The sequence below is a fragment of the Oncorhynchus clarkii genome, chromosome 2 (genome assembly GCF_045791955.1).
Source record: "Oncorhynchus clarkii lewisi isolate Uvic-CL-2024 chromosome 2, UVic_Ocla_1.0, whole genome shotgun sequence".
Taxonomy (NCBI): Eukaryota; Metazoa; Chordata; class Actinopteri; order Salmoniformes; family Salmonidae; genus Oncorhynchus; species Oncorhynchus clarkii.
The window spans coordinates 59,433,087-59,460,015 of NC_092148.1; the positions used below are offsets into that span (position 1 = coordinate 59,433,087).

General features: G+C 42.0%; 1 protein-coding gene across 2 annotated transcripts; it reads left to right on the plus strand.

Moving 5' to 3' along the window:
• Positions 1-26,646, plus strand: LOC139370911 (Fanconi anemia group A protein-like). Of its 2 annotated transcripts, none has more exons than XM_071110797.1 (42): positions 1-222; positions 865-977; positions 1,107-1,203; positions 1,335-1,477; positions 2,945-3,040; positions 4,506-4,579; positions 4,735-4,835; positions 4,986-5,099; positions 5,221-5,281; positions 5,375-5,487; positions 5,615-5,691; positions 7,935-8,076; positions 8,270-8,403; positions 8,515-8,625; positions 8,726-8,821; positions 9,007-9,066; positions 9,177-9,265; positions 9,401-9,461; positions 9,564-9,613; positions 9,734-9,810; positions 9,967-10,071; positions 10,161-10,306; positions 10,470-10,540; positions 11,054-11,153; positions 11,281-11,468; positions 11,623-11,716; positions 11,939-12,157; positions 12,268-12,341; positions 20,125-20,256; positions 20,366-20,444; positions 20,573-20,733; positions 22,511-22,616; positions 22,805-22,864; positions 22,955-23,059; positions 23,161-23,276; positions 23,422-23,572; positions 24,053-24,115; positions 25,138-25,240; positions 25,338-25,413; positions 25,505-25,655; positions 25,793-25,891; positions 26,183-26,646. In XM_071110797.1, exons 1-42 carry the CDS (start codon positions 144-146, stop codon positions 26,279-26,281), a joined length of 4,386 nt encoding a protein of 1,461 aa, XP_070966898.1. In that variant the 5' UTR covers positions 1-143; the 3' UTR covers positions 26,282-26,646. The 2 variants fall into 2 exon arrangements, with proteins under 2 accessions (XP_070966898.1, XP_070966906.1); XM_071110805.1 differs by having other exon boundaries at positions 10,161-10,294.
• The last annotated feature ends 283 nt before the right edge of the window (positions 26,647-26,929 follow it).

The window sequence follows — 26,929 nt, forward strand, 5'->3', positions numbered from 1 at the left end:
CCGACCATGTCAAAAATCATTAGCTAGTTAGCCAACCAAATATATATTAACGTTACCAGCATATGAAAAATATTCTCAATAACTTGCTAGCTAGCTGACTCACTTTACTATGAGGTGAAAATGCTTGTTCTTGTTGCATACTAATGTTAATTGTCATAATCATGTCGCTAGGTGCGTCAAGTATGTGTCCCACTCAGAAAAGGACACTCTCGTGTCTGCTCGGTAAGTTGGCTAGCTAGCGGTAGCTTTGCACCACAACCCAAGGTTTTGAACTGGGTAGCTAGCTGGCTATCTCTACTACCCCATTCGTAGATGCGAACTGTTTTAGCGCCTATTGACGATAGTAGCGGTGCTAATTAGCTATCTGCGTCTCCAAATATTTGTGTGTAAACGGAAGACGGACGCCACCAACGTGTTGTCATCATTGTCACTGAAAAATACTGTTGACTGCAATGTTAAAATCCGAAATTATTTTGATGTGATATAAAAGTAGAGGGATTTATGTTTCTAGAATCGTACCGCAATTGAGAATCGATTGAGTATTTGGCTGTTTTGGCAAGTTTCAGAGCTAATTCGTCTTTATTAAACAGAACATGTAAGGTCATTGGACTATAAGGAGTAACGTTAACGTCACCGCAATAATGGACTACATTATACCCTATCTACTTGCCAGGTCTTCCTCTCTCCTCCCGTTCTATTCTAATCTCTTCCATTCTCTAGTTTATCTAACGTTATTCCGTAGCCTCAACTTGATCTTGACCCATGTCTTGACTGAAAACCCTAACCAATCCTTCATTGTCAAAGACTTTACCTGACTTACAGATTTTATGATGATAAAAGAACACAGTGTTGATCCTCCCACAGCAGGGCGTGTTGGGAAGAGGCCAAAGCAGGAGAATGTACAGGAGCTGCAGGAGGCAGCAGTCCAGCTTCTGAACAGACACCAGAACCTCTCAGATCTGTTTCTGGAGGTGGGGGTGAGTGAATGAGTCCAGTCTAGACTGGGATGGAGTCAGTGGACTGGTAGCAAGGGGCACTATAACATTTTGTGCCCTAAATTAGACCTGTCAGATTTAGACAAGTTACTTACTTTATCCTTCTTCTAGAGTCCAAATCCTTGCAATTTAATTTGCAAGGAGTACTCTGGACAGAAAAAAGCAGCCAGTGAAAGTCCCTCACCTACAATTGGGGGTTCACTTCTGGGTGAGTTTTCAGGATATCTCCTCCATCAAGGTAAATACTTTCAATGTGTCAGTGGTGTATGTACTAGAATGCACATACACCACTGAGTGTGTGTGAGATAATTATGTAGAAATTGATATGCGTGTTTTCAGTGAATGAGTTGAGGAGGAAGGCTGGGGAGCTGGGGGTCCCGGTGGCAGCCCTGTCAGTGAAGATGGTGGTAGAAAGACTGTTGGACCTGACCGGCCATATCAAAGGGGACCGAGAGCAAGTGTTGCTCAACTCCACTCAAAGGGTTTGTGCTGGGAATAATGTCTGGATATGCATCTATGTCGATGTTTGTTGTCCCCCACAATTAAATTGGCCGTCATTGTAAATAAGAATTTGTTCTTAACTGACTTGCCTAGTTAAATAAAAATTTACAAAAATCTAAAAATAGAGGGGTCTGTGGATCTGTCGCCGTACGAAAGTCATGCGATATCTCAGACAGTACTGGCTCAATTTTGACGAAACTTGGGTTAATGATGCGTCTTGCCATAGAGATTTGGCATTTACAAAATTACTCTGATTGTCCCAAGGTGGAAGCTATAGTAGTTAACTGAAATTTGTTAGTCACAGGATACCTCGATTGGCCCAAGGGGGGTGGGTGCTGCATCATTTGTGTGGGACGACATGTTTACTGTTGCCTTATTTCAAGTATGATTTTTCATCATCCAACATCTAGGCCTATAGGTAGGGGTGAAAGTAAGCCTGTCCAGTAGGGAGTCCCTGCAAAATAAATAGTGGAGGTTCAGTGTTCTGGTAAAACACAACCCTATCACAATAATTAAAACAAAGATGTCTGTGACCTAAGCGACTTTGAGCATGGTATGATTGTCGGTGCCAGGCACGGCGGATCCAGTGTCTCAGAAACAACCACCCTGTCATGGGCTTTTCGCGCACGACAGTGTCTTGGGTTTACAGAGAATGGTGCGACAAACAAAAAAACATCTGGTCAACGGCAGACCTGTGGGTGAAAAACAGCTCGTCGATGGAGAATGGCACGAATCATGCACGCTGACAGACGGAACACAAACAGACAAATAATGCCGCAGTATAACAGTTGCCACTATTGCAGCAGACGACCACACTGGGTTCTGCTCCTATCAGCTAAAAACAAGAAGCAGCAGCTCCAGTGGGCACGCGATCACCAATGCTGGATAATTGAGGAGTGGAAAAACATTGGCTGTTCCAACGAATCCCAGTTCCTGTTGCGTCATGCTGATGGCAGAGTCAAGATTTGGCCTAAGCAGCATGAATCCATGGCCCCATCCATCCTGGTGTCAACGGTACAGGCTTGTGGTGTACTGGTGTGGGGATTGTTTTCCTGGCTTACATTAGGTCCCTTGATACTAATTGAGCAATGGTTGAATGCCACAACATATCTGTGCATTGTTGCTGAACAAACCCAATAGAGCAAGGATGGGCAACTTTGATAAGGGTCAGTGCACTGTTGTAGATGCTGGATTTATTTTAGAATGGACAATCGTGCTCAGGTAGCCTGCTGTTTTGAAGTGATTTGTTTGACAATCAGATGAAAACATGCCACATTAAAAGGTTTTACAGTTAAATTATATGTATTTACTACTAGGACCATAAAAATAATTTGGTGGTCCCGTACCAGGAAGAAATTACATCTAGTTTCTCCCTTGCCTATAAGACTATTGTTTGAGATGTGTTACATAGCCTATGCCTTTAGGAATGTTCACTGTCCTCTGTCCAGGTCCAGCTCTCCGTGCTTTTCCAATCAACCCGTGAGCTTCTCTCTCTTGAAGCCTTCTGCTCTAAACTCTTCTGGCAGGAGTACTGGAGGGATCAGGTGAGTGTGTGTGCACACACCAGACTCTTGTCTTTATACTGCCAATGCCATACCTTCGGGTTTTGGCAATTTGAGCCTATTGTTGATTTTTTTGTTTCATTTATCTGTTTGTGTGTACCTGACAGTTGCTACAGTTTTTTTTCCATTAACTTGTTATTGTTGTTGTCAACAGTTAGAAAGTTTGCATAGAAAATAGATGCCAGAATTGCCTGTTACAGTGCGTTTCCATTGATCTGTCTTGTGTCGATTAAAAACATCTGGACGTAATGTCACAAAACAAAAGTTTCCGCAAAAACCTAGGACCCTGGAGTGTTGAATAAAAGTGTTTCCAATATCCATTTCGGCAAATTGCACATTAATAAATTGGTGACAGCCTGTATGCCCTCCCACCTATCTGATTAATGTTCTGCAAAAGCTAGCATGGATAGAAGGCAAGAATTGATTTGCCGAATTCTAATAATTCTCATGTGCCAATTATCGCCATGTCCGTGCCATGGGGTAACTTGCATCCAGAAAAGTAAAGCGAACCAATTCATTAATTCTTGAAAGTCAGGACAATCCTTGTCCTGCAAATATATATATATATATATATATATTTTTTTTTTATAGTTGAGAACTTATGTAGTAGGCATGTATAACTAATGTGAAGTCGAGCTTTATACAGTGCCTTGCGAAAGTATTCGGCCCCCTTGAACTTTGCGACCTTTTGCCACATTTCAGGCTTCAAACATAAAGATATAAAACTGTATTTTTTTGTGAAGAATCAACAACAAGTGGGACACAATCATGAAGTGGAACGACATTTATTGGATATTTCAAACTTTTTTAACAAATCAAAAACTGAAAAATTGGGCGTGCAAAATTATTCAGCCCCCTTAAGTTAATACTTTGTAGCGCCACCTTTTGCTGCGATTACAGCTGTAAGTCGCTTGGGGTATGTCTCTATCAGTTTTGCACATCGAGAGACTGACATTTTTTCCCATTCCTTGCAAAACAGCTCGAGCTCAGTGAGGTTGGATGGAGAGCATTTGTGAACAGCAGTTTTCAGTTCTTTCCACAGATTCTCAATTGGATTCAGGTCTGGACTTTGACTTGGCCATTCTAACACCTGGATATGTTTATTTTTGAACCATTCCATTGTAGATGTTGCTTTATGTTTTTATGTAGTTACGTGATGACATCACGTCTCCTGCGTACCTTCAGAATTATACAAAGAATTTTTTTGATTTTGTTTTTGTCAGAGAAAATATGTGTAGTGATGTCATGTGTTTTTTATTTTTTTTAATTGTAATTTATAATAGGTAAAAAAAAAACAATAAAATAATTTATCTTTAGAACATTTCTCCTATAGCTCCCGTTTCCATTACACATATAGCAATGTTATTTTTTTGTCACATTGACACAGTTTTACTAGACAAAAGCAATCAAACCTGCCTAGTGACTTCCTTCCCTGTTCCTTGTGTAGAAACAGCCCATGCTGGAGGTGGTGTACCACTTACACACTCAGAATATCCTCTCTCTGGAGTACATGTTGGAAAGGTATCTGAAGTTCTAGCTGATACAGTGTATTAGATTCTGTGTGTTGTGGGATTCAAAAGTATTTCAGATTGAAATGAGCTATGTGGGATAGAAACACAATCACTATTAATTGCTAGGCTATTAATCTTCATATTTCACATGGGCTCTTATTGCAGTGAGAATGGGGTGAGGTCATGGTTGATGTCTGAGTTGAAGGCTCTGTGTGGTAGGACAGCTACTGAGGAGGGAGATGGAGTACTTCAGCAGGTTCTCTCAAGTAAGCCTTTACAGTAGTGTCTCATTCATCACGGTGAATCAGTACTATGTATACACATCTATTCTTATCTGGCAATCACCTCACCTCAGTCTGCCAGTGTTGTGTCCATTTTTGCTCTTTCTATATGTGCAAATGTGTATTGTGTTGCAGCTGTGGTATCTGTGTTGGTGCGAGCTGTTTTTGAGGAAACACAGGACTCCACAGCAGCACCATGCAGGAGGCTCTCCCAGGTGTGCCGTTCAGTGCTGGATGACATGCTCTCCTGTGAGTATACAATCCCTCTCATTGCAGCTCAAAGCTGCGTTCAGTAAACAGAGGCTCTATCTTGTCCAACTGCTAAGATTCTTTTGTTAACCTTTTGTGATGTTTGTCCATTCTTTTTAAGGGGTACTGGATACTTTGAATTGCAAACCAACCCTGCAGTCTGGTGAAACAGCTGAATTATGGTAAAGGAGAAAAGGCTGCCAACCAAACGGAATTTTAGAACAGGAATAATAATCCATATTCACTCTTTTTATTCACTCTTTCTGTTTGAAAAGGGTACAGATGTTTGATGCTTCCTTGTGTGGTGTGTCTGTATCACCTGATGCACTGCGCCGTTTCTTCATCCACTCTCTCACACACACTCTCACCTACAGACCTAGACTCAAAGGTAAGATCACAGAACATATTATTGACATCTCTCTTTAATATAACTTCTCTTGTAAAACAGCCACCTATGTTGTCAAGTTCTATCTCATCCTGTCATCTGAGTGTTCTCCTCAACCTGTATTGTCTAGTATCTGATGCCATTGCCATGCAAAGAGAGTGGAGCTTTGCTAAAACCTGCAGACTGTTGACCTCCTTGTTTCGTAAGGTAAATGACTTGTACTCTGTTCTAAAGAATCATGTAAATACCTTTTGTACATGTATAAATAGATTAACCTGTCTGGTTAATGTGAGCTGCTTTTCAAAATATGTATTTTTTTATATAGTTATTTGTGTGGGTGTGACTGTACATCAGAACGGGAATGATAATATCCCTGTGGGTGTGATTTATGACATCATGGTATTTTCCAGGACATTGTGATCTTTTGTGAAAGTACGGTAGGATGTGTTCATTGTATTATTAAGATTGACATTTGAAACAATTTTTCCAATTCTATATTTATAGGTTTATTAGACAGACATATGCATATGGGGCGACAGACACGTACGTTCCTCTGAGAGGTTCATAGTAATCTGCCAACCTACTCTAGGGCAGGCATAAATATTCTTTCTTATCTGTTCGTTCTCCAAGTGTTCCAGACCCTTGCCTGATGACTCAGTGCAGTGGAAGAATTCAGTCTATATCTGCTACATACAGTGCCTTCAGAAAGTATTCACACCCCTTGGCCTTTTGCACATTGTGTTGTGTTACAGCCTGAATTTAAAATTGATTAAATAAATATTTTTTTTGTCACTGGCCTTCACACAAAAAACAATAATGTCAAAGTGGAATTGTGTTTTTAGACATTTTACATTCATAAAAAATGAAAAGCTGAAATGTCTTGAGTCAATAAATATTCAACCCCTTTATTAGGGCAAGCCTAAATAAGTTCAGGAGTAAAAGTGTGCATAATAAGTTGCAAGGCCTCACTCTGTGTGCAATAAGTGTTTAACATGACTTTTGAATGACTACCTCTTCTCTGTACCCCACACATACAATTCTCTGTAAGGTGAGTCAGTGAATTTTGAGCACCGATTCAACCACAAAGACCAGAGGTTTTCTAATGCCTCACAAAGAAGGGCACCTGTTGGTAGATGGGTAAAAAAAAGTTGAACAGATATTGAATATCCCTTAAAGCATGGTGAAATTATTCATTATACTTTGGATGGTGTATCAATACACCCAGTCACTACAAAGATACAGATGTCCTTCCTAACTCAGTTGCTGGAGAGAAAGGAAACCACTCATAGATTTCACCATGAGGCCAATAACTGTGACAGGAGAACTGAGGATGGATCAACAATATAGCAGTTACTCCACAATACTAACCTAATTGACAGTGGAAAGAAGGAAGCCTGTACAGAATCAAAATATTCTAAAACATGTATCATGTTGTCATCAAGGCACTAAAGTAATACTGCAGAAAATGTGGCATAGCAATTCACTTTTTGTCCTGAATACAAAGTGTTGTGTTTGGGTTAAATCCAATGCAACAGTGAGTATGACTCCAATTTTCAAGCATTGTGGTGGCTGCATCATGTTAAGGACTGGTGCATTGTTCAGGGTAAAATGGATTGGAGCTAAGCACAGGCAAAATCCTAGAGGAAAACCTGGTTCAGTCTGCTTTCCAACAGACACTGGGAGATTAATTCACCTTTCAGCAGGACAATAACCTAAAACACAAGGCCAAATCTACACTGGAGTTGCTCAGGACAGTGAATGTTCCTGAGTGGCCTAGTTACAGTTCTGACTTAAATCTGCTTGAAAATCTATGGCAAGACCTGAAAATGGTTATCTAGTAATGATCAATAACCAATTTGACAGAGCTGAAAGAATTTTGCACAGTCCAGGTGTGGAACGCTCTTAGAGACTTACTCAGAAAGACTCAGCTGTAGTTTAAAGCATGTTAGAACATTGATTCAGGGGGTTGAATACTTTATCTAATCAAGATATACGGAACAAAAATAAACTGCAGTTAGGTGAAGACCCTGGGGGGGATGACAAGCACGCAGATGAGCTTCCCTGAGACTTTCTGACAGTTCTATTTAAAAAATATATATATATTTTTACAAATGTTAGATTTTTCTTCCACTTTGACAGACTATTTTGTGTAGATTGTTGACAAAAATTTGACACCACCGATGACAGAATTTACAGCTATTTGCCCTTGGTCTCAGGGAGGTCAGGATTCCAGGTTAGGATACCAGGTTCTGCTTTTTGGCGATTCCTAACCTCTTGGAAGTCACTCGGGCTAAGTTCAGATTTAAGAGGGACATGGCTCCAGTCCATTTAGTAATTAACCTGTAAAACCGGTCTATAGAATAACAAGTGTAAACTTTTTATATTGGGGAGTTGTGACTTGACTGTCTCTGTGGTGTAATACAACATCCAGCCCTTTCTCTTTGTCTTAGTTGGCAGTGATATTCAAGGTAGAGGAGCTTCTCTCTCACCTGCAACAAGTACTGGAGACGCATGAGGTCAACTGGCAGCATGTGCTCTCCTGTCTCTCCACCCTGCTGGTTTACAATCCAAACACCCAGCCTAGCCTAAAAGGTACGCACAAATCAAAATAAAAGTTTATTCATCACGCGCACAGGATCCAGTGGGTGTAAATGGTACACTGAAATGCTTACTTGCAGCTCTTCCTTAACAGTGCAGAATAAATGTGAAGTAGCAACACACACACACACACACTTAAATGTCATAGGAGTGTTGTTGGAAATAATTATTTTTCTCTGTACCTCAGAGCTGCTGTCCAGGCTCCTAAGCTCAGCGTTTGAGGGGTATGACTTGGAGAACATGATCACTGCCTTCCTCCTGGCCCGTCAGGGTGCGCTTGAAGGGCCTGGTGTTTTCCCCTCCTACAGCGAGTGGTTTAAGGCAAGACCCCTCAGAGCTTAGTCAGTGGCTACTAGAATATAATTTATTGGTCCCCTATCTTCTTATGTTTGGCTCTTTTCAATAAAGTTGGCTTCTCTCCTGTCTTCCTAGATGTCTTTTGGCGGTGCTAGCAGTTACCACGGCAACAGTAAGAAGTCTTTGGTGTTCCTGCTAAAGTTCCTGTCGGACCTGGTGCCCTTTGACCCCCCACAGTATCTGAAGGTCAGGTGACAGACACTGTTTGGCTCTACTTTACTGCTGGCCTGGGCCCAAGTCTAAATGTTTCTGAATGCTAATGTCTCTGGATGATCTGGTCTCTCAGGTCCACATCCTCCATCCACCCTACGTGGCAGTGAAACACCGGGCCCTACTGCAGGAGTATGTGTCCCTCACCAAGACCAGACTGGCTGACCTGAAGGTAGGGCCTAGATTCGCTGAACCAGTATTTGATGGTACATAGACAGACTGAGAGACATAATACAGTTATTACAATGTAACTAACTCGGACTGGTTGACGTGTCATACCACAAACCCTCTCATTATGCAGCCCATTAATCTACTCTCCTCCAGCTGTATAAACAGGGTCGACATCTCTGTCTGCAGGTCTCAATTGAGGAGATGGGCCTTTATGAGGATATCTCTGGAGCAGGAACCTCAGTGCAGGTTAGAGTGCTTTCTGCTGATTTGTGTACTGTCCCTTTTCAATTGTTTTTTTTACATGTGCTCATGAATGTGTGTATCACTCTTTGTATTTGTTCAATATGCCTTCTCAGCCCCGGTGTCAGGCACGTCAGGATGTGGAGAAGGCAATCTCGTTGTTTGGGAGCACAGGAAGGATATCTGCCACTGTCATGGAGGCCAGGTACCCTACAACTACAGTATGCTACATAACTCTCACAAATCACCTATTGAGATCAATGTACTGCATGACCTACTTATCCTGTTGTCCTACACTGTCTTTATGTTTTACAACACTCATACTCTTTTCCTACTCCAGCATTTTCAGAAGGCCTTATTTCCTGTCTCGTTTCCTCCCTGCCCTCCTAACCCCACGTGTGGTAAGTCTTATGCTCTCTTGCTTTAGATGGAATGCATTTGACTGAATGGTGTGTTTACGTGGTCTGTCCAGATTTTGTATTCTTTGTCTCTGTCCATTTCAGCTTCCTGTGAAGCCTGACGCCAGGATGAATTTCATAGATTCTCTTAAAAAGTATTTTTGACATTCACACTCAGCCATACAACCACTCACCACACAGTTTTCTGTCTGTTTGAGGCTGATACAGATGTTTTTTGTATATTGATTCCAGTTTTGTTTTCTGCTCTCTACTAGAGCGGAAAAGATACCAGCTGCCCAGCACTCCTCCTACATAGAGTCATGTCAGAGAGAGAGACAGAGGCAACAGGACAGTGTGTACCATCACATTATCCCATGTTTAACACCCTACGCATTTTAATATAATCAAATATTTAATATTAGCTTATTCCACCCTAAGCACCACTGTAGTCATATCTCTGTGCTTTTGTCCATGTTTGAAGAGCTGTGTTTTACTTGTGTGTTATCAGGTAAAGGAGTCTCTGGGGTGAATGATGATGATAACCCACAGGAGGTTTTACAGGTCCAACTACAGGAACATAGAGCCCTGCTGACAGAGGGGGGCAGTGACGGAGGTGAGCAGACTGCGACACACACACACACACACACACACACACACCAACCAAAGCAAACTTAACATATCTTATTCTCACTGGCTTTACAGAGGTGTCAGCCCAGCTGGCCAGGATCTCCCACACTCTGAGTATTGTGTTCCCTGAACGTGCTGAGGAACTGGTCAGCCAGGCAGTCATCCAGCTTCATGTAGATGAGTCCACTTTCTCTGAGCTGCACAATAAAGTAGGAAGGAATGCGAGGAACCTCTGTATTTCTCTCTTTCTTCTACTGTTTTCCCTCTGCTGTGTCTCACCTTTTCGTTCCCTACTCTTTGTCTGTCTGTCGGGTTATTTGTGCTAGCCACGCTCACCGTCTCTGTCTCTTACACTGTCTGCTTATCTGTCCTGTCTTTGTTCAGGTGGTGAACATGATCCTGAGGAGCTTCTGCCAGAGCCTTTTGGACGCCTCCAGAATAAGCCCACCAAATAAGTGAGGAACTAATCATGTCACTTAGTAAAAATCTGAAAGATGTATGGAAGAGTGAGATCGTTTTAAAGTCTATCAAATCAAATGTTATTAGTCAGATTGTCGTGCGTATTATGGGCTTGTTTAAGGCGGTGTGTGTGTGGTCAATCTGACGTCTGCATTGGGCGTGCAGCATTTATAGTGGTACGGCCTCTGCAGAAGTCAGGGTATTCATACTTCTTGCGCTTCACAGAGCAGCGCAGAGCTGTTGAGCAGAGCTGTTGTGAAGGAAGTGAGTTTGTGTTTATATAGGACCTCCTGCCCCCACCTACCGTCAACCAATCATGACAAATGTCAAAAAATGTGTGAGGCACATGGCAATGCGGTACGGAGCTCAATTTGGCTTCTGCGTACCCCCGGACCACATTTTCAGATCACGCGTAAATGGGCTCTTAACCTCCACCAGTCAGCATAAAACACAAGTCCGCATAAAACTGCACTACTCTCATTTGAGTTTAATGTGACCTGTGACCCAAGACAGAGCCCCTGGGCATCCCAGTTTGTCAATATCCTGCTGGGACACAGACAGCTGCTCACTGCCCTCCTTCACCGCATGTGGGACCTGCTCCACAACCAGGTATCCATCTCTCTTCCCATTTAATTTTGACTGCCTCTTTCTTTCTCTCGCTCTCTCTCCTTTTTACCTCTTTCTTACCCCCCCCCCCCCTTTTCTAACTACAGTCATCTTCTGTCCTTCTCTATAGGGGGTATCATTGAGTGCTGCACATGTGCTTGGACTGGCAGCCTTTGTTGTGCACCTTCATGCCTCCCAGACCAAGAGCCCCAAGGTGCAGCTGTGCCCACCCCTGCTGCCCGGCCCTGTGTCAGTACTGGAGGCACTGACCACTGCTCTGCCCTGCACCACCCAAACCAACATGCTATTCTGTGTTAGGTGGGTGAGACTGGAGAGGGACCCTGAGCATCTAGGATTACATAAAATAATTATACAGTATATTATAAACCAAAAGGCACAGTTAACTTTAGTTCAATAGGACAGTGTTATCATAAGATGTATTTATGTGGACAGCTTTGTTTTTGTTTGCCAGGTTCTGCGTGGCTGCAGTTTGCTATGGTCTCTGCAGGAGTGAGTCACTGTGTGATCAGCCGCAGCAGTATAATCCCTGCAGCCTCTATAAAAAGGTATGCACGTTATTCTTTCAGTGTCACTGTAATTATGCTCTCTCTTATCACCCAGCCACACTCTGAGATGCCCTTTATGCAAGCAGCAGGGGTCTGGTGTTTGAGCAGAATGTCACATACACTAGGGCTGCAGTTGTACCTCTCTGCTTGCCTGCACAGATCCATGTCCTGCCTATTCCTGAGTGAGTGTGTGTGTGTGTTTTTTGTATTTGGTATTTGTAGCTGCTGTACCTAATTCCCAGACTAATGCCAGATATGAGGAGGTTGCCAATTGAAGCGAGTGGGGAATCGGAGTATGTAGGGGCAAACAAACAAGGTGAGGAGGAGAATCGTGGGTTGTGGAAGAGTGTTACTGACACAAATACAACCTGGAGGAAGTCAGCCTGGGCACTATGGAAACACGCCCCCTTCCGTCTCCTAGTAAAACTCCCAGAATACCAGGTGAGGAAAACTGTCTAAACATTGGTGTAAAGCACCACCAGCCTTCTCGGCACATTGACATGTCTGTTTCTCATTTTCTTGGAGAAGTTCTAATTTTCTTCTTTGTCTAGTTCTCATTTTCAGAGTGGCTGGCAGCTGAACTCAGAGTTCAGAGGAGTGAGGATGCCCTGTCTGACCCAGATAGGTGAAGCACATGCCTAAATATGCAGGCCATACACACATTAATATAAAAGTTTGGTATATGTTGATCTCTTTTTGGTATTTTATTAGGATCCCCATTAGCTGTTGCAAAAGCAGCAGCTACTCTTTCTGGGGTCCACAGGAAAAATGACTTAATACAGAACATTAATAGACAAGAACAGCTCAAGGATAGAACTACATACGTTTAAGAACGGCACACACAGCCTACATATCAATACATAGACACAAAATACACTACATGACCAAAAGAATGTGGACACTTGCTTGTCTAACATCTCATTCCAAAATCATGGGCATTAATATGGAGTTGGTCCCTCCCTTTGCTGCTATAACAGCTTCTGCTCTTCTGGGAAGGCTCTCCACTGGATGTTGGAACATTGCTGCTGGGACATGCTTCCATTCAGCCACAAGAGCATTACAGGCTAACTACACCGATCGCGTTGCAAAATAAATGTCAAAATCTTTATTATTCAGTTATTGCACCCACAGTGCTCGTGCGCGCCAACGAGTGTCTGTGTTGCCAGGGACTAAAATAGAAGTCAGTTCTATTTGTGACGCAGATCGCGCTGCAAGTCCTGCCTCTCCCATCTCCTCATTGGTTTATAGAAGCAGGTACCCACGTGCCATCTCGTCATTGGTTATACCCACGTGGGTGACTGAAAATGTGGATTCATAGGTGGAGTAGAGGACCTTGTGCATTTCAGGTAAAATAACAACTCAATGTTTATATCCCAGGACAAATTAGCTAGCAACAGCAAGCTAGCTAAATAGGACAAATTGGCTAGCAAGTGCAAGCTAGCTAGCTAAATTTGCATAAATGTTTAATGCTTTTCGACCTGTCCCCAAATTAATATAATTGGTTCAGAGTTTGTTTTGATATTTTAACCTGCGTGTCGTGATCGCGTTTGGTGTGGGGGGACAAAATACATTTATGCACGATGGCGCAAGCTCACAGCCGGTTTGTGTTCCGTGTTAGTGAGGTCTGGCACTGATGTTGAGCGATTAAGACTGGCCCGCAGTCGGCGTTCCAATTCATCCCAAAGGTGTTCGATGGGGTTGAGGTCAGGGCTCTGCAGGCCAGTCAAGTTCTTCCACACCAATCTCAACTAACCATTTTGCTTTGTTCACTGGGGCATTGTCATACTGAAACAGGAAAGGGCCTTCACCAAACTGTTGCCACAAAGTTGGAAGCACAGAATCGTGTAGAATGTCATTGTATTCTGATTTCCCTTCACTGGAACTAAGAGGTCTAGCCCGAACCATGAAAAACAGCCCCAGACCATTATTCATCCTCCACCAGACTTTACAGTTGCAACTATGTATTCGGGCAGGTAGCATTCTTCTGGCATCCGCCAAACCCAGATTTGTTTGTCAGACTGCCAGATGTTGAAGCGTGATTTATCACTCCAGAGAACACGTTTCCACTGCTCCAGAGTCCAATGGCGGCAGGCTTTACACCACTGCAGGCGACACGTGGCCAAATAACAAGTATCCCGTTTCAGGCTCAATGTATAGACAATTCGGACCAATCAACTTGCCACATGTAGGTATGAGTCCTGGACTGAAATTCCTCCCGTGTCCCTGACCCATTAATCTTCAGTTCCCCATTATAGGAAAAACAACTTTTTCCATATATCATTAATTCCCTCTTGACCTTTAGTCCTCTGCTGTTGTGTATTTATCTTTAAATATTCTTACACTCCCCCCTAGACCATTTTAAAAAGAAATATACTTAAAATGTATTTTTAGAAAACATGAAAAAATAGACATAACATTTTTTGTTGTAAGCATAAAATCATTCACATTAAAACTTGCGTTTCTATAAAACACAAAGGGCATATTTTACTTGCTTTTGCAATAAGAAATAGATTTCAAACCAAGTTAAAGAAAATAAGTATTAACAGATGTAATGATGATGACCCTCATAATTCCTACCACATCCTGTTTTAGGAGAACTGACAAGAAAAATAATTGTTTGCAAGACAATAATATTCAATCGTTCTTTTGGCTTGGTAATCAGTCCTTTAAAAGTGACCAGCTCTTCCACACCGGAAGCAGTCCGACATAGATAACTATTAGAAATGATGTTCTGACGGTAGTGAGGAATTATTCTTCCGTTCCACTGGTTGATAAGGGCCTCTTTAATGAACACTTCACCAGTGATCTTGTATTGTTTCAGGTACAGGCCTTGGGTCAAGGAATATTGCTGCAACTTCAGACGATAGATTCTCATAACCTGTAACGAAGGAAACAAAAAGTGAAATGAACATGTTCTGGTTTCAAGAAAAATAATATTTCACATAGATTTCCCTAAATAAGCATGTCCCGATATCACTATTGTTGACAATTACAACAATACTGAATTAACACTTTTATTTTAACTTAATATAATACATAAATAAAATCTATTTAGTCTCAAATAAATAATGAAACATGTTCAATTTGGTTTAAATAATGCAAAAACACAGTGTTGGAGAAGAAAGTAAAAGTGCAATATGTGTCATGTAAAAAAGCTAACGTTCAAGTTCCTTGCTCAGAACATGAGAACATATGAAAGCCGGTGGTTCAATATTCCCAGTTAAGGCGTTTTAGGTTGTAGTTATTATAGGAATTATGACGCGTCAACGATTTGTCTTTACCATTTGTATTTCATATACCTTTGACTATTGGATGTTCTTATAGGCACTTTAGTATTGCTACCCTAATCTCAGGAGTTGATAGGCTTGAAGTCATAAACAGTGCTGTGCTTAAGCATTGCTAAGAGCTGCTGAAAAACGTAGTAAAGTGCTGTTTGAATGAATGCTTACGAGCCTGCTGCTGCCTACCACTGCTCAGTCAGACTGCTCCATCAAATATCAAATCATAGACTTAAGTATAATATAATAAACACAGAAATACGAGCCTTTGGTCATTAATATGGTCAAATCCGGAAACTCATTTCGAAAACAAAACGTTTATTCTATCAGTGAAATATGAAACCGTTCCGTATTTTATCGAATGGGTGGCAACCCTAAGTCTAAGTATTGCTGTTGCATTGCACAACCTTCAATGTTATGTCATAATTATGTAAAATTCAGGCAAATTAGTTCAGTTTGCAACGAGTCAGGCGACCGAAACGGTCCCTAGTTAATATTGCCTGCTAACATGAATCTTTTAACTTCATTTGCAGGTTTTAAAAAATATATGATTGTGTATTGATTTTAATTAAGGCATTGATGTTCATGGTTAGGTGCATTATTGCAACGATTGAGCTTTTTTCGCAAATGTGCTTTTGTTAAATCATCACCCGTTTGGCGAAGTTGAAGTAGGCTGTGATTCGATGATAAATTAACAGGCACCGCCACATTGATTACTAGCAACGCAGGACAAGCTAGTTAACCTAGTAATATCATCAACCATGTGTAGTTAACTAGTGATTATGTGAAGATGGAATGGTTTTTTTAAGATAAGTTTAATGCTAGCTAGCAACTTACCTTGGCTCCTTGCAGCAACAAGGTCCTTTTGACGCAGGTGGTCAGCCTGCCACGCAGTTTCCTCATGGATTGTAATGTAATTGGCTTCCAAAAAGGCAGATTACCGATTTGTTATGGAAACTTGAAATCGAGACTAATAAATCAGCCCTAATCAGTCGACCTCTAATGACAACTCCCGTGTACAACATAGAAGCTTATCAGGTTCTGATCATCTTACTATGCTTCACACGAGATTGGCCCCCGACTGCTAATCAATCAGCTCTTTATTCTCCAGGCTCTGCTTTGTTATCAAAATGTACAATCTTGCAGTGAGTGACATGTATCCATTGTGATTTCCCCTGCTGACCTTTTTATGAGCAAAACTTGACAAGGACCTTCCCATTTTGGCCCTGATGTCTCTGTTAAATATATTTTTTTACCATCACCCATCCTTTCTTAGTAGAGTAGGCTTCTTCAACCCATCGTGAGAAACAATCAACAACGACCAGAACATCTTCCTTTCCTTTACATTTGGCTAGTGTGATGTAGTCAAGCTGTAGATGTCTGACGGGTCCTGGTGGGGGGAGGTGCTCGTAGTGTCTGTACTTTCACTCATCCCTTGGTGTTGTTTTCCATACAAATCTTGCAATTTGCCACAACAGCCTCAGCCTCTTTCTGCCTCAGGATTCCACCATTTGCCCACAAAATGATAAACTATCTTGTCCACACCAATGTGTCCCAAAGAGTGGTATGTGTCACCATGTCGGGTAAGCGTGAATTTGGCGCTACACATCTCAGGTTGTATTTCCACATACCTTCTTGATTGAGTTTGCACCCTGCAGCCATCCATTCCCACACTTCATCTTTTGGAGCACTGCTTTGCATGTCTCTAATGTGTTACAATGTATCCACGGTGTATTTCCTAATCAGTTTAGGTGACAGAGGTGTTCTCTTGGCAGCTGCATTGGCAGCTCTGTCAGCCAGGTCATAACCTTTACTCTTGTCTGTACAGGTTTTTTCCATGTGCTTTCATTTTCAAGATCGAACTTGTCCAGGTAACTGGAGAGCATTCAGTAGAGCCATCACCTCTGGTCTATTCTTCACAGGAGCTCCCAGTGATGTCATGAATCCTCTGGTTTTTTAAATAGTTTTCCAAAATCATGGGTAAGGCTGAAAGCATACCTTGAGTCTGTAGATATTAGCTGTTTTTTTTACTTCAGCCTGTTTACATGCTTCTGTCAAAGCCACCAATTCCGCCACCTGTGCTGATGTTCCTGCAGGTAACGTGCCTGTCACTATCACATTGTCCAACTCACAGCAGTTGTGTTCAAGTAATGTAGTATCTGGATTACATGGTGTGCCACGTTGATCACTTGTTCCAACGAACCGCTGCGACCTATGCAGCTCGATTCATTGTCAAAAGAGTGAACAGCATGTGGACACTTGATGGTAAGATGTTGGTCGAGAAGAAGCATTGCCACCGTCGACACAACGACGTAAGTAGCCCTTATAGCTCTGTGACAGGGACCCCATCCCAACTCCACATCATCCAGTTTCTTCGAATAGTAGCCTACAGGTTTCTCTTCTGCTGAATGAGTAATGTTTTTGGGTTCACTTGGAACCTGCACAACTCCGATAACAGCAGGTTTATTATGTTGATTGATGTCTCTATCCATTCGGGACAGCATGTCGATGATGTCGCCGCAGTTTTGTCTCCCAGTCAGTAGTTGTGGAAACAAAAGTTTTGCGCTAATCATTGTGTATGGATTGCATCAACTGTGTGATTGCCCCATTTTTGGAAGAGGTGAGTGCATCGCCATCTTTCATGATGGGTAATCCACTGTGTCTAACCTCTGCTCTGAACCTTTCTTCCCATTCAACAAACAGCTCTTTCTGTTTTTGAACACATTTGGTTATCTCTCCCCAATTGGTGGTAGAATTGGTCAGACCCTTAAGGAAAACAAGTATTGCTCTCCATCCATCGGCCACATCTTGCTCTTCACCACCCACAGCTCTCTTGACCATTTCTTCAAGTATGCCATGTTCACGGTTGTTCAAAACAAAGGCTAATAACTGTAACCCATCATAAGGATGTAGATTGTATAGTTTCTTATTGCTTTAAATGGTCTCACGTCTTCATACCCACATCTCGTGGATGCTTCAAAGTCTTTGACAACTCATCCAACTGTTTTGGAGATGCTGATTCATGTGATTACTGTCACCTGTTGTTTGTCTTTACTGCCTTTAACAGCCTGTGTTCTGGTTGGCATAAGACATTGTTTGTCACCGCTGTCAGAATCTATTGACTCAAAGCCAGGCAGTGCTGATCAGATGCTTGAAACCTGATCATCCTTGCGCAACTCAGCATGAGGGTAGATTGAGGGAACGAAGGGCCCACAGGTGGGGGCAAAATCTGCCACTCTTGCCTCCTGTAATTGTTGAATTTTGCCTTTAAGGTTTTTCTGTTCACCAAGAGACACTCTCTTTATCTCTCTGCAATGTCCTATCATGATTATGAAGAAATCATTTCTCATCTGGTTTTATTACTTTGTGTCCATCGTGTCGTTGTCAATGAGTTAGACATTCTGTATTTTTCCCCAAGCGTTTGTATATCAGACAGATTCCATGTTCCAGCTCTTGTCAACAATAACGGAATATTTCTTTATCTCTTGCCTACACTTCAATCCAAGGTAACGCCTAGTAATTTAGTCTCCTCAACTTGTTCAACAGCCACACCATTCATTACCAGATTCAGCTGAGGTTTAGAGCTTAGGGAATGATTTGTACCAAATACTCTTAGTTTTAGAGATGTTCCAGACCAGTTTTATTACTGGCCACCCATTCCAAAACTGACTGCAACGCCTTTTATTTATTTTTCTATTTTACCCCAATTTTCTCACATATCCAATTACGATCTTGTCTCATCGCTTCAACTCCCCAATGGGCTCAGGAGATGTGAAGGTTGAGTCATGCACCCTCCAAAACATGACCCGCCAAATCGCGCTTCTTAGCATCCGCCCGCTTAACCTGGAAGCCAGCTGCACCAATGTGTTGGAAACACTGTTCAATTTACAGCCCACCACCAGGAGTCGCTAGAGCATGATGAGCCAAGTGACATAGATTAGACTAGACATAGATTAAAGATGGGAGTGGCCAGATTTGTCAATGCCTGGAGGTTTGTCATTATTTTTTATTTTTTTAAACTCTGTTTATGAAGTTTTACACACACACACACACAGACAAGACAACACAAAGCAATATAAATAATATACTCAACTAGAAAAAAAATACAAATAAAAAAATAGCTTTAAAGATACCATACTTTAGACAAGTTAAACACACCAGGCAGAAGGCTACAAAGGTTAAAGGGCAATATATAGTACAGGGACAGAGCAAACACCTCACCATTGTTCCTGTAAACAGTCAAGGGATAAGGGTGGAGAAATGCAACCACTCACAGACAGTCATGGCCACAGACCGACCATCCACTGGACCAAAAATAAAGTTTACAATGCTTTAAAATAAAAAAAATAGAATGATTATTCATGTAGGTGTGAACAAAATGTAAAAATAACTGGGAAAAACAAGCTCACACTTCAGTCTCTGCCCGGGCAAGATGAACAAGGCATCCGCGGGTCACAATCAATAAGCACATGGACCTTAATGCCCCCCCCAGCAAAAACACAGAGAGAAGCTCCTCCAACCCTTAAGTCACAGGGGGGTCAAATACAGACTTAGTTTGAATTGGAATGCCATCAGAGGATGTACTGTTTAAAGTAAGACCGGAATGGAGCCCAAGCCTCATTAAACAGTTTGGGGTTCCCACGTGAATTTAATTAAATTTTTTTCTAGTTTCAGAGAGCACAACACATCTCACCCAATATTTATAAGATGGGGGAGCTGCCATTTTCCAGTTCTGTAGTATTAGCCGTCTAGCTAAAAGAGTTGTATAAGCAACAGTGTCCAACTGGATTCTTGATAGGGGGGTACCCATGGGCAGTACTCCAAAAAGGGCTGTAAGGGGAGACGAATCTATAACAGTGTCATATATATCAGAGACATTTTAAATATTAATTCCCAGAAACCTGACAGTTTATGACCGCCCCAAAACATATGCAACAGTGTGGCTGGTTCCACTTTACATCTGACACAGGTAGGATCAAAATCAGAATATTCTTCCAAGTTTGGCCCCCGACCAGTGGATACGGTGAACCACCTTGAATTGAATGAGGCTGTGTCTAGTAGGTTTGTCATTATTGATCAATAACAATAATGTTGTGTACTGGTGTGTAACAGAGCCTGCGTGTGTATCAGACAGGAGTATCAACAGTGGGCGTGTCAGCAGCTATACCTGCCATCTCCTGTGGACAAGGGGGGCTGTGCAGGAGACTTAAGGACAGCCTGCTCCCACATTCTCAACGCTGTCATGGACCAGAAGACAGTATGGTCAGCATGATTTGGCTTATGGCCTCCTGCACCTCAGATAATCCTGATTATTTGAATAATAGACATTGTTGAGTTGTTTAGTCTTTATCGCTTCTCTTTGTGTCCTTAGTGCTCCAACCCAGGAGAACACTGATCACAGACCCTCGGAGGCAGGCACCTGTCTCCCAGACATTTTCTCCAGACTTCAGGTACAGTACACAGGCCTTTTGATTGATATGTTAGTTTGTTTCTGTACATGATTTCCTGTTAATGCTTTGTATTTTCTGCATATGTTTTGCACTGATTTTCCTGTGTGTGTCCTTTGATGTCTTTATAGGAGATTGTCTATGAGATGGAGCTCACTAGTCGCTCTCAAAGGACTCAAGATAAGGGACATTTCCTATTGGATCTGATTTCACATAGATGCTCTGTGACCTCTGACCTGCAGAGTATCAGCAGTGAGCTTAGCATTCAGCAAACATTACATACATGGAACAGGTAATGTACAGACACACAGACACATCCTCTATACTAGGGCTTTGGCGGTCATGACATTTTGTCAGCCGGTTAATTGTCATGCAAAAGAAACATGACAAGGAGATCATGTATTTCAGAAGAACAATTTGAGTTGGCCTACTATATGTTATCTGGCTATGTGTCCTGCTGTAGGTTTGTTCACTTAGCAGATATGACAAGATATGCTTCCAAGTCCTGTGCCATGATTTTATAGTATGAATAAAATAAGAATATTCTTTTCCTCAGGCAGCACATGCTGTTCTCTCACCAATTTATCATATTTTCACCCATCAGATTATTCTCAATTTAATCTTGTCTTTACTAATATGTCAAATTTATTTCGATTTAGAATGGGAAAAAATAAATGTAATCAGTATGCACTCGAATAGCATTTAGAGGCCGCTTTCTTGACAGTTGGTTTTTCAATCATGCTGGGTAAGCTGGTGATTTCACTCCACACATCAACCACTGTTTGAGGAGCATGGAGCCTCTCGTGATATTTCGCCCAAACTCTGTATGCCATGGGCTCTCCAACCTTGTCCTTGCAGCTACCCAGGGCTTAATTTAGGAAACCAAGACAAATCTGTTTTGGAACATTGATAGTAACATGTTTTCAGAAGGCAACATATTACAATAAACTGTTGACAGCTCCTCTCTGTGTGCTGAAACAAATGAAGGAGAGAGGGGAGGAGATTGATATGTGCGGTGGTGAGATTTTCTGTAGCTAAAGGTAATGTGTCAGCATATTAATTATGAAAATATATAAATACCCTATTGCTAGGCTATTGAAAGTCAAATGCAAATTCACTATAATGGTAGACTAACTCTGTCAGCTGTCCGGCTAGACCAATTATGTACCAAAGACATCTTAAATATATTTTTGTAATGTTTTTTGGCCATGCATAATATGCGGAAGGCTATGTATTGTATAACGGCACAATCATTATTTGAATTCAGTTTTTTGGGGGGCGGGGTTCATGCATCTATGTGTATTTATAAGCTCTAATATGCGTATGGTGTTTAGAATTTATCATCACCTTAAAGAAAGCCCTGTCCATTTCGTTGTTAGGCTTTGAAACAACATACTGTACACAACGACCATGTTTTCCATTCAGTTTCAACCTGTTGTTGAACTTCTCTCTTCAAATTGATCAATCCCAAAGAGCACAATAGTCATGAGTCTTGCCGCCACTACTGTCACCGCAACAGCCCTACTCTATACCAGTGATTTCAACAGCCCTACTCTATACCAGTGATTCCAACAGCCCTACTCTATACCAGTGATTCCAACAGCCCTACTCTATACCAGTGATTTCAACAGCCCTACTCTATACCAGTGATTCCAACAGCCCTACTCTATACCAGTGATTCCAACAGCCCTACTCTATACCAGTGATTCCAACAGCCCTACTCTATACCAGTGATTCCAACAGCCCTACTCTATACCAGTGATTCCAACAGCCCTACTCTATACCAGTGATTCCAACAGCCCTACTCTATACCAGTGATTCCAACAGCCCTACTCTATACCAGTGATTCCAAACATGGTCACCCCAGGGTTGCATATTGTTGTTCTAACTTAACTCACTGAACTGATTTAACCCTTGATTAGTTGATTTAGGTGTGTTAGTGCTGGGCTAGCAAAAATATGCAACCCTGGGTGGGTCTGCTCTACACCATAGAGATTCACTGTACTACAGTGTGAACTTGTGCGTGTGTGTATATTAACTTTAATAAAACGTGTGTTTGTGTATCATAGGGTGATACTGGCACTCCCTGCAGTCATGTTGGTTACAGTGAAGACTGGAGGAGGGAAGAGGACTCTGGACTGTGAGACCCTCATGGAACATATCAACCAGTATCAGGTATGCCACAATGGGGGTTGAGAGAGGGAGGTTAGATTAATGAATCATTCATTCAAGCAAATTTATTGTAGCTACAGTCTGTGTGAATCGATCCGTAGTTCACTTCTCATCTTGACCAAACCACCTACTATAGATGCGTTTTCCCAGATTTGATCATTATCGTTATACGATATCTCTTTGTGTATCAGAGGAAGGGCTGTTCCCCAGCTGGACTGCTGCCCTATCACCTCACAGCACACTTCTTAAGAGTAAGTTCCACTCACAGATTATTAACTGCTCTGGGTTGACAGTGTTAACAACATATTGTGATATTTATCATATGAAGTCATTTCTCATAGGCTGTGCTCATGGCCAGTGTGAGCTGTGACTGTGCATCAGGAGAAATGAACAAGGCCATGTCCCTGATCAGTCTTCAATGTCCACTGCTCCTCGTCTCTGCCGGGGTACCGTACATTATACTTCCAGGATCACGTCTGATTTGTTAATCTGAGAGTTTTAATGTATGATGCTGACTGAGTGTAATTTGTGTGTGTGTGTTGGGCAGCACTGGTGGGGCCGTCTCTCCCCTGTATTGGTGTCTCTCTGGCATCGCCTCACTGACGGACAGCCCCTGCCTCAGCAGCTGCAGGTCCTGGCTGATTGTCACTTGTGGGTCTGCAGGTAAAACAGAATAATGCGTACATGCCTGTGTATATAGACAGCATTTACTGATAATACTCCTTTAGAAACTAAATATGTTGACTTTTATTTCTGTAGTTTTTTGGCACAATGATTGAATGTGTTTTTTGTCCTGTGTCCTTGGCAGTTCAAAGGATGGAGTGTCATGCCCTGTCCCCTCTGCCCCGCCCCTGCTCCTGGCAGCTTGTCTGCACTGTGTATGGGAAGGCCAGGCGAGTGGCAAGGGCATCAGGACAAGCCTGGAGATGTTGGGACAGCTGACAGAGCAGCACACTCAGGTAAGTACACTTCTCTTCCCTATCACCAAGTGTTTCAAACTCAACCTATATGTTTGTTCAAAAGGTTCACTAGCCATGTTTGTAAGCTTTGATGGAGTGGACACAACACCGCCAATTGAGAAAATCTATTTCACACCACATAAAGGAGGTCAAAGTGCACAGGGGAAAAAAAATCCCCATTTATGTAGGTTTCTTGGGATATATAGGTGTCTTGGAATATTATTGGAATTTATTGGCAGTTGTGACACATTAGTAAGACACTGACACTCACATGCTCAGAACTAACCTTCGGCCTCACACAAACACAGTTTCTTGTTCGTGATTTAGGAGTAGAGACACTCAGATGATTAGGGAACCAACTTAGCAGTTTTCTATTAGAGACGTGATCATTGTCACTAGGCTCCATTTTGTCATTAGTTAGTAGACACCAGGGAAACTGCCATGTAACCTAAAATAATTTGTGATGCCATTTGTCCCCAGCTGCTGGTGTTTCTGCTGTTCCTCTGTGTGACTGACCTCCTCACAACTTTTCTCACGCCCCAGGTACATTTACATTTAGCAGACGCTCTTATCCAGAGCGACTTACAGTTAGTGCATTCATCTTAAGAAAGCTAGGTGAGATAACTACATGACATAGTAAGTACATTTTTCCTCAAAACAGTATTTATTAGCCAAGTCAGTGCTAGTAGGAAAAGACAACTACAACTTTTTTTGAGGGAGAGGGAGGGGGGGGTCACTGGGATTTAGTCAAGATACTGAAGAGGTGGGTTTTCGGAAGATAGGCAGGGACTTGGCTGTCCTGACGTTAGAAGGAAGCTTGTTAAACCATTGGGGTACATCATTCCTACACCTTAAGGCCACGAGTGTTCCTGGCTAGGGCACATGGGAACTCCTAGCCCAGTGGTTCCCAAATGTTTTTGGCCCGCGACACCTTTTTTGAATAAATTGTTTTTGTTATCAACTGCCAATGTTTACTTTTTTAATTGGGGCTATGACAGTCTATTACAAATCAGTCAGACTGTACTTTTGACAGTATTTTTATCTGAAGGAAGTATGGTGACAGAAATGTATCAGAAAGGTATTGGCAAGTTCAGAAGATCATCAGGCAATAATTTATTAACTTCTGTGTAGAAAGAACATCATTGTTGATGTTCTGCTTCCTCTCCAGTCTGTTCTGAGTCCTGCGCGGCTACAAGTTCCTGGGAGTCTTATCTTTCAGTGACGGCCGTATGTTGTAGCTTAAACTGTTGAAAAGACAGAGCCACATTTGTAGGAAGAAAACAGAAACCGCTCTGTTTATTACAACTGCATCTAGCTGCTACTGGAGTGACGTAATCCCGGTTCTATGAACCAAACGTGTTTAAAAATATATATATAATAATTTCAGAGTTTCTCTTGCGATCCCATTTTCAAATCAGGCGACCCCTAGTTTGGGAAACGCTGTCCTAGCCCTACACACTCAACAGTGTAACAGTAACGTATTCAACAGACTAAAACAACTTTTCTGCTAACAAAACATCACAATTACAACGTTTCATACAACTTTTGTGTGACATGCTACATAGAGGGTGAAGGGTCTTCAGAGAGCTCAGGAACTCTGTAAAGATATCCTGACTGTCCTTGTGGACTCTGCTGACTGGCTGCTACTATTCAAGACACCATGCTCTGGTACAGTATATAACTTGCTTATTTACAGTAGCCTCTGGCTTTGAATATGTCCCATTTTGTGTCTCTGTGATGTAATATTTTGTTTTTCCTATTCAAGAAAAAGGGCTATACCAGCCTGTGGCCGTGGTAACATCCGATGAATACACAAGACTGATGCCTTTGGCCTTTTACAGGTATATTTACTTGGTGGTCAAACTGTCAGTGTTGTCATCCATTTTCTTGTTTATATGTGAGTTCTGTATGTGTATTGTGTTTCCCTGCCAGCCTGGTCCCCCATCTTAACTCTGAGATATTGGAGAAAACAGTGAAGGCCCCAGGGTTCCTCCACACTGCTGTGCTCTGCTACTCCTCCCTTATCAAGCTCTTTATGGACGGCCAGACTCCCTGCCCTGTGACCGAGCAACTGACTGACCAGGTGAGCTTATTTTGATATGCAGAAAAAGCAAAGATAATCATGTTTATTCATCAGACACGGTCACTGTGGTTGACTGGTATGTGGTCACCAAACTACTGACAGTGGCGTTTTTCTGAATCCGGGTTTTGGTCTCGCAGATGGACCTCTCATATATTTTGACTAGGGCCCAGCAGGTGCTTCTGAAGACTATATCTCTGACATCCCCAACCTCACTGTCTCAACATCAGCTGAACCAGGTAACACATTTGTGCACTGACCACCCAGAGTAAGGCTGATCTCAGTCTGTATTCCATAGAGTAGGACTGGGCTGTGTAGTACTGTGTTGAAATCAGATGGATATGATACATTTATTGGATTTTCACGAACATCACACAACTACAGCCTATGATTTCTTTCTGGGCTTTACCTCGCATCAGACTCTGTTTTTTACCAATGGCTCTCAAAACCCAAAATAATGATATACCCTGATACTTCCTTTTGAATTACACAATACCCTACTTGTGACCCTTTCTCTCTCCTGTTCCTAGCTGGAGGCCTTATGTGTTGATCTGGACCCGGAGGTGGCAGCAGCTCTGGTCTTTCACCTCAGCTCTTCCAGCCTCAGCCCAGAGCTGGACTTCCTGTGAATGGATGTATATGGGGCTACAGGCACACCACGGACTGTTAATGACACTAACTTGGCTTCCTTCATGAACAAGATATATAAAGATGATTAGTATGGGTGCAAGAGGACTTGGTCTTTGTCCTCCAATGAAGAATATACTTGGATAGCTACATTATAATGTTGCCTTTAGGTTATGTGGTTGGCAGTTGTATTTTAATTCTGTGTGTGTGGAAGGAATTGTGGTTTTGGGAGCGCAGTGTATATTCAGCATTGTAGAAAGATACCTGTACACAGAAGAGCCTGATCACTTGTATAGCTGTTTAAGTTTCACCAGCCCTTATGAATGTTGTAAGGAATAAACTTAATCAAATATCTTAATTTAAAAAAGCATTGATCTACACTTTCTCATCATTAATTTTCCACTATCAAGTATGTTGTGGGTTTAGAGCAGGTATGGGGAAAGTGGTGAAACCCCCCCCCCCCCCCCCATTTTTAGGAACTGTTGGGGTCTCAACATACTGAGAGTTAGAATAGTATTATACACAAAGTGCTATTTTGTAATTTGGTTGTGCATCAGCAGTTTCCCTAGTTACGTCAGTCACACAATTAGCCCATGTCAGCAAAAAATAAAATGTGCTAGCCGCTAGACCAATCTAAATGTGTGGTAATC

What these genes read in the sequence shown, in the direction of transcription:
- LOC139370911 (XM_071110797.1), top strand. Translation starts at nt 144, where the DNA reads ATGTTAATTGTCATAATCATGTCGCTAGGTGCGTCAAGTATGTGTCCC. An exon ending in CCTGCAGCCTCTATAAAAAG is followed by an intron (nt 11,717 to 11,938) that starts GTATGCACGTTA and finishes TGGTATTTGTAG; the next exon opens with CTGCTGTACCTAATTCCCAG. An exon ending in TGACAGAGCAGCACACTCAG is followed by an intron (nt 23,573 to 24,052) that starts GTAAGTACACTT and finishes ATTTGTCCCCAG; the next exon opens with CTGCTGGTGTTTCTGCTGTT.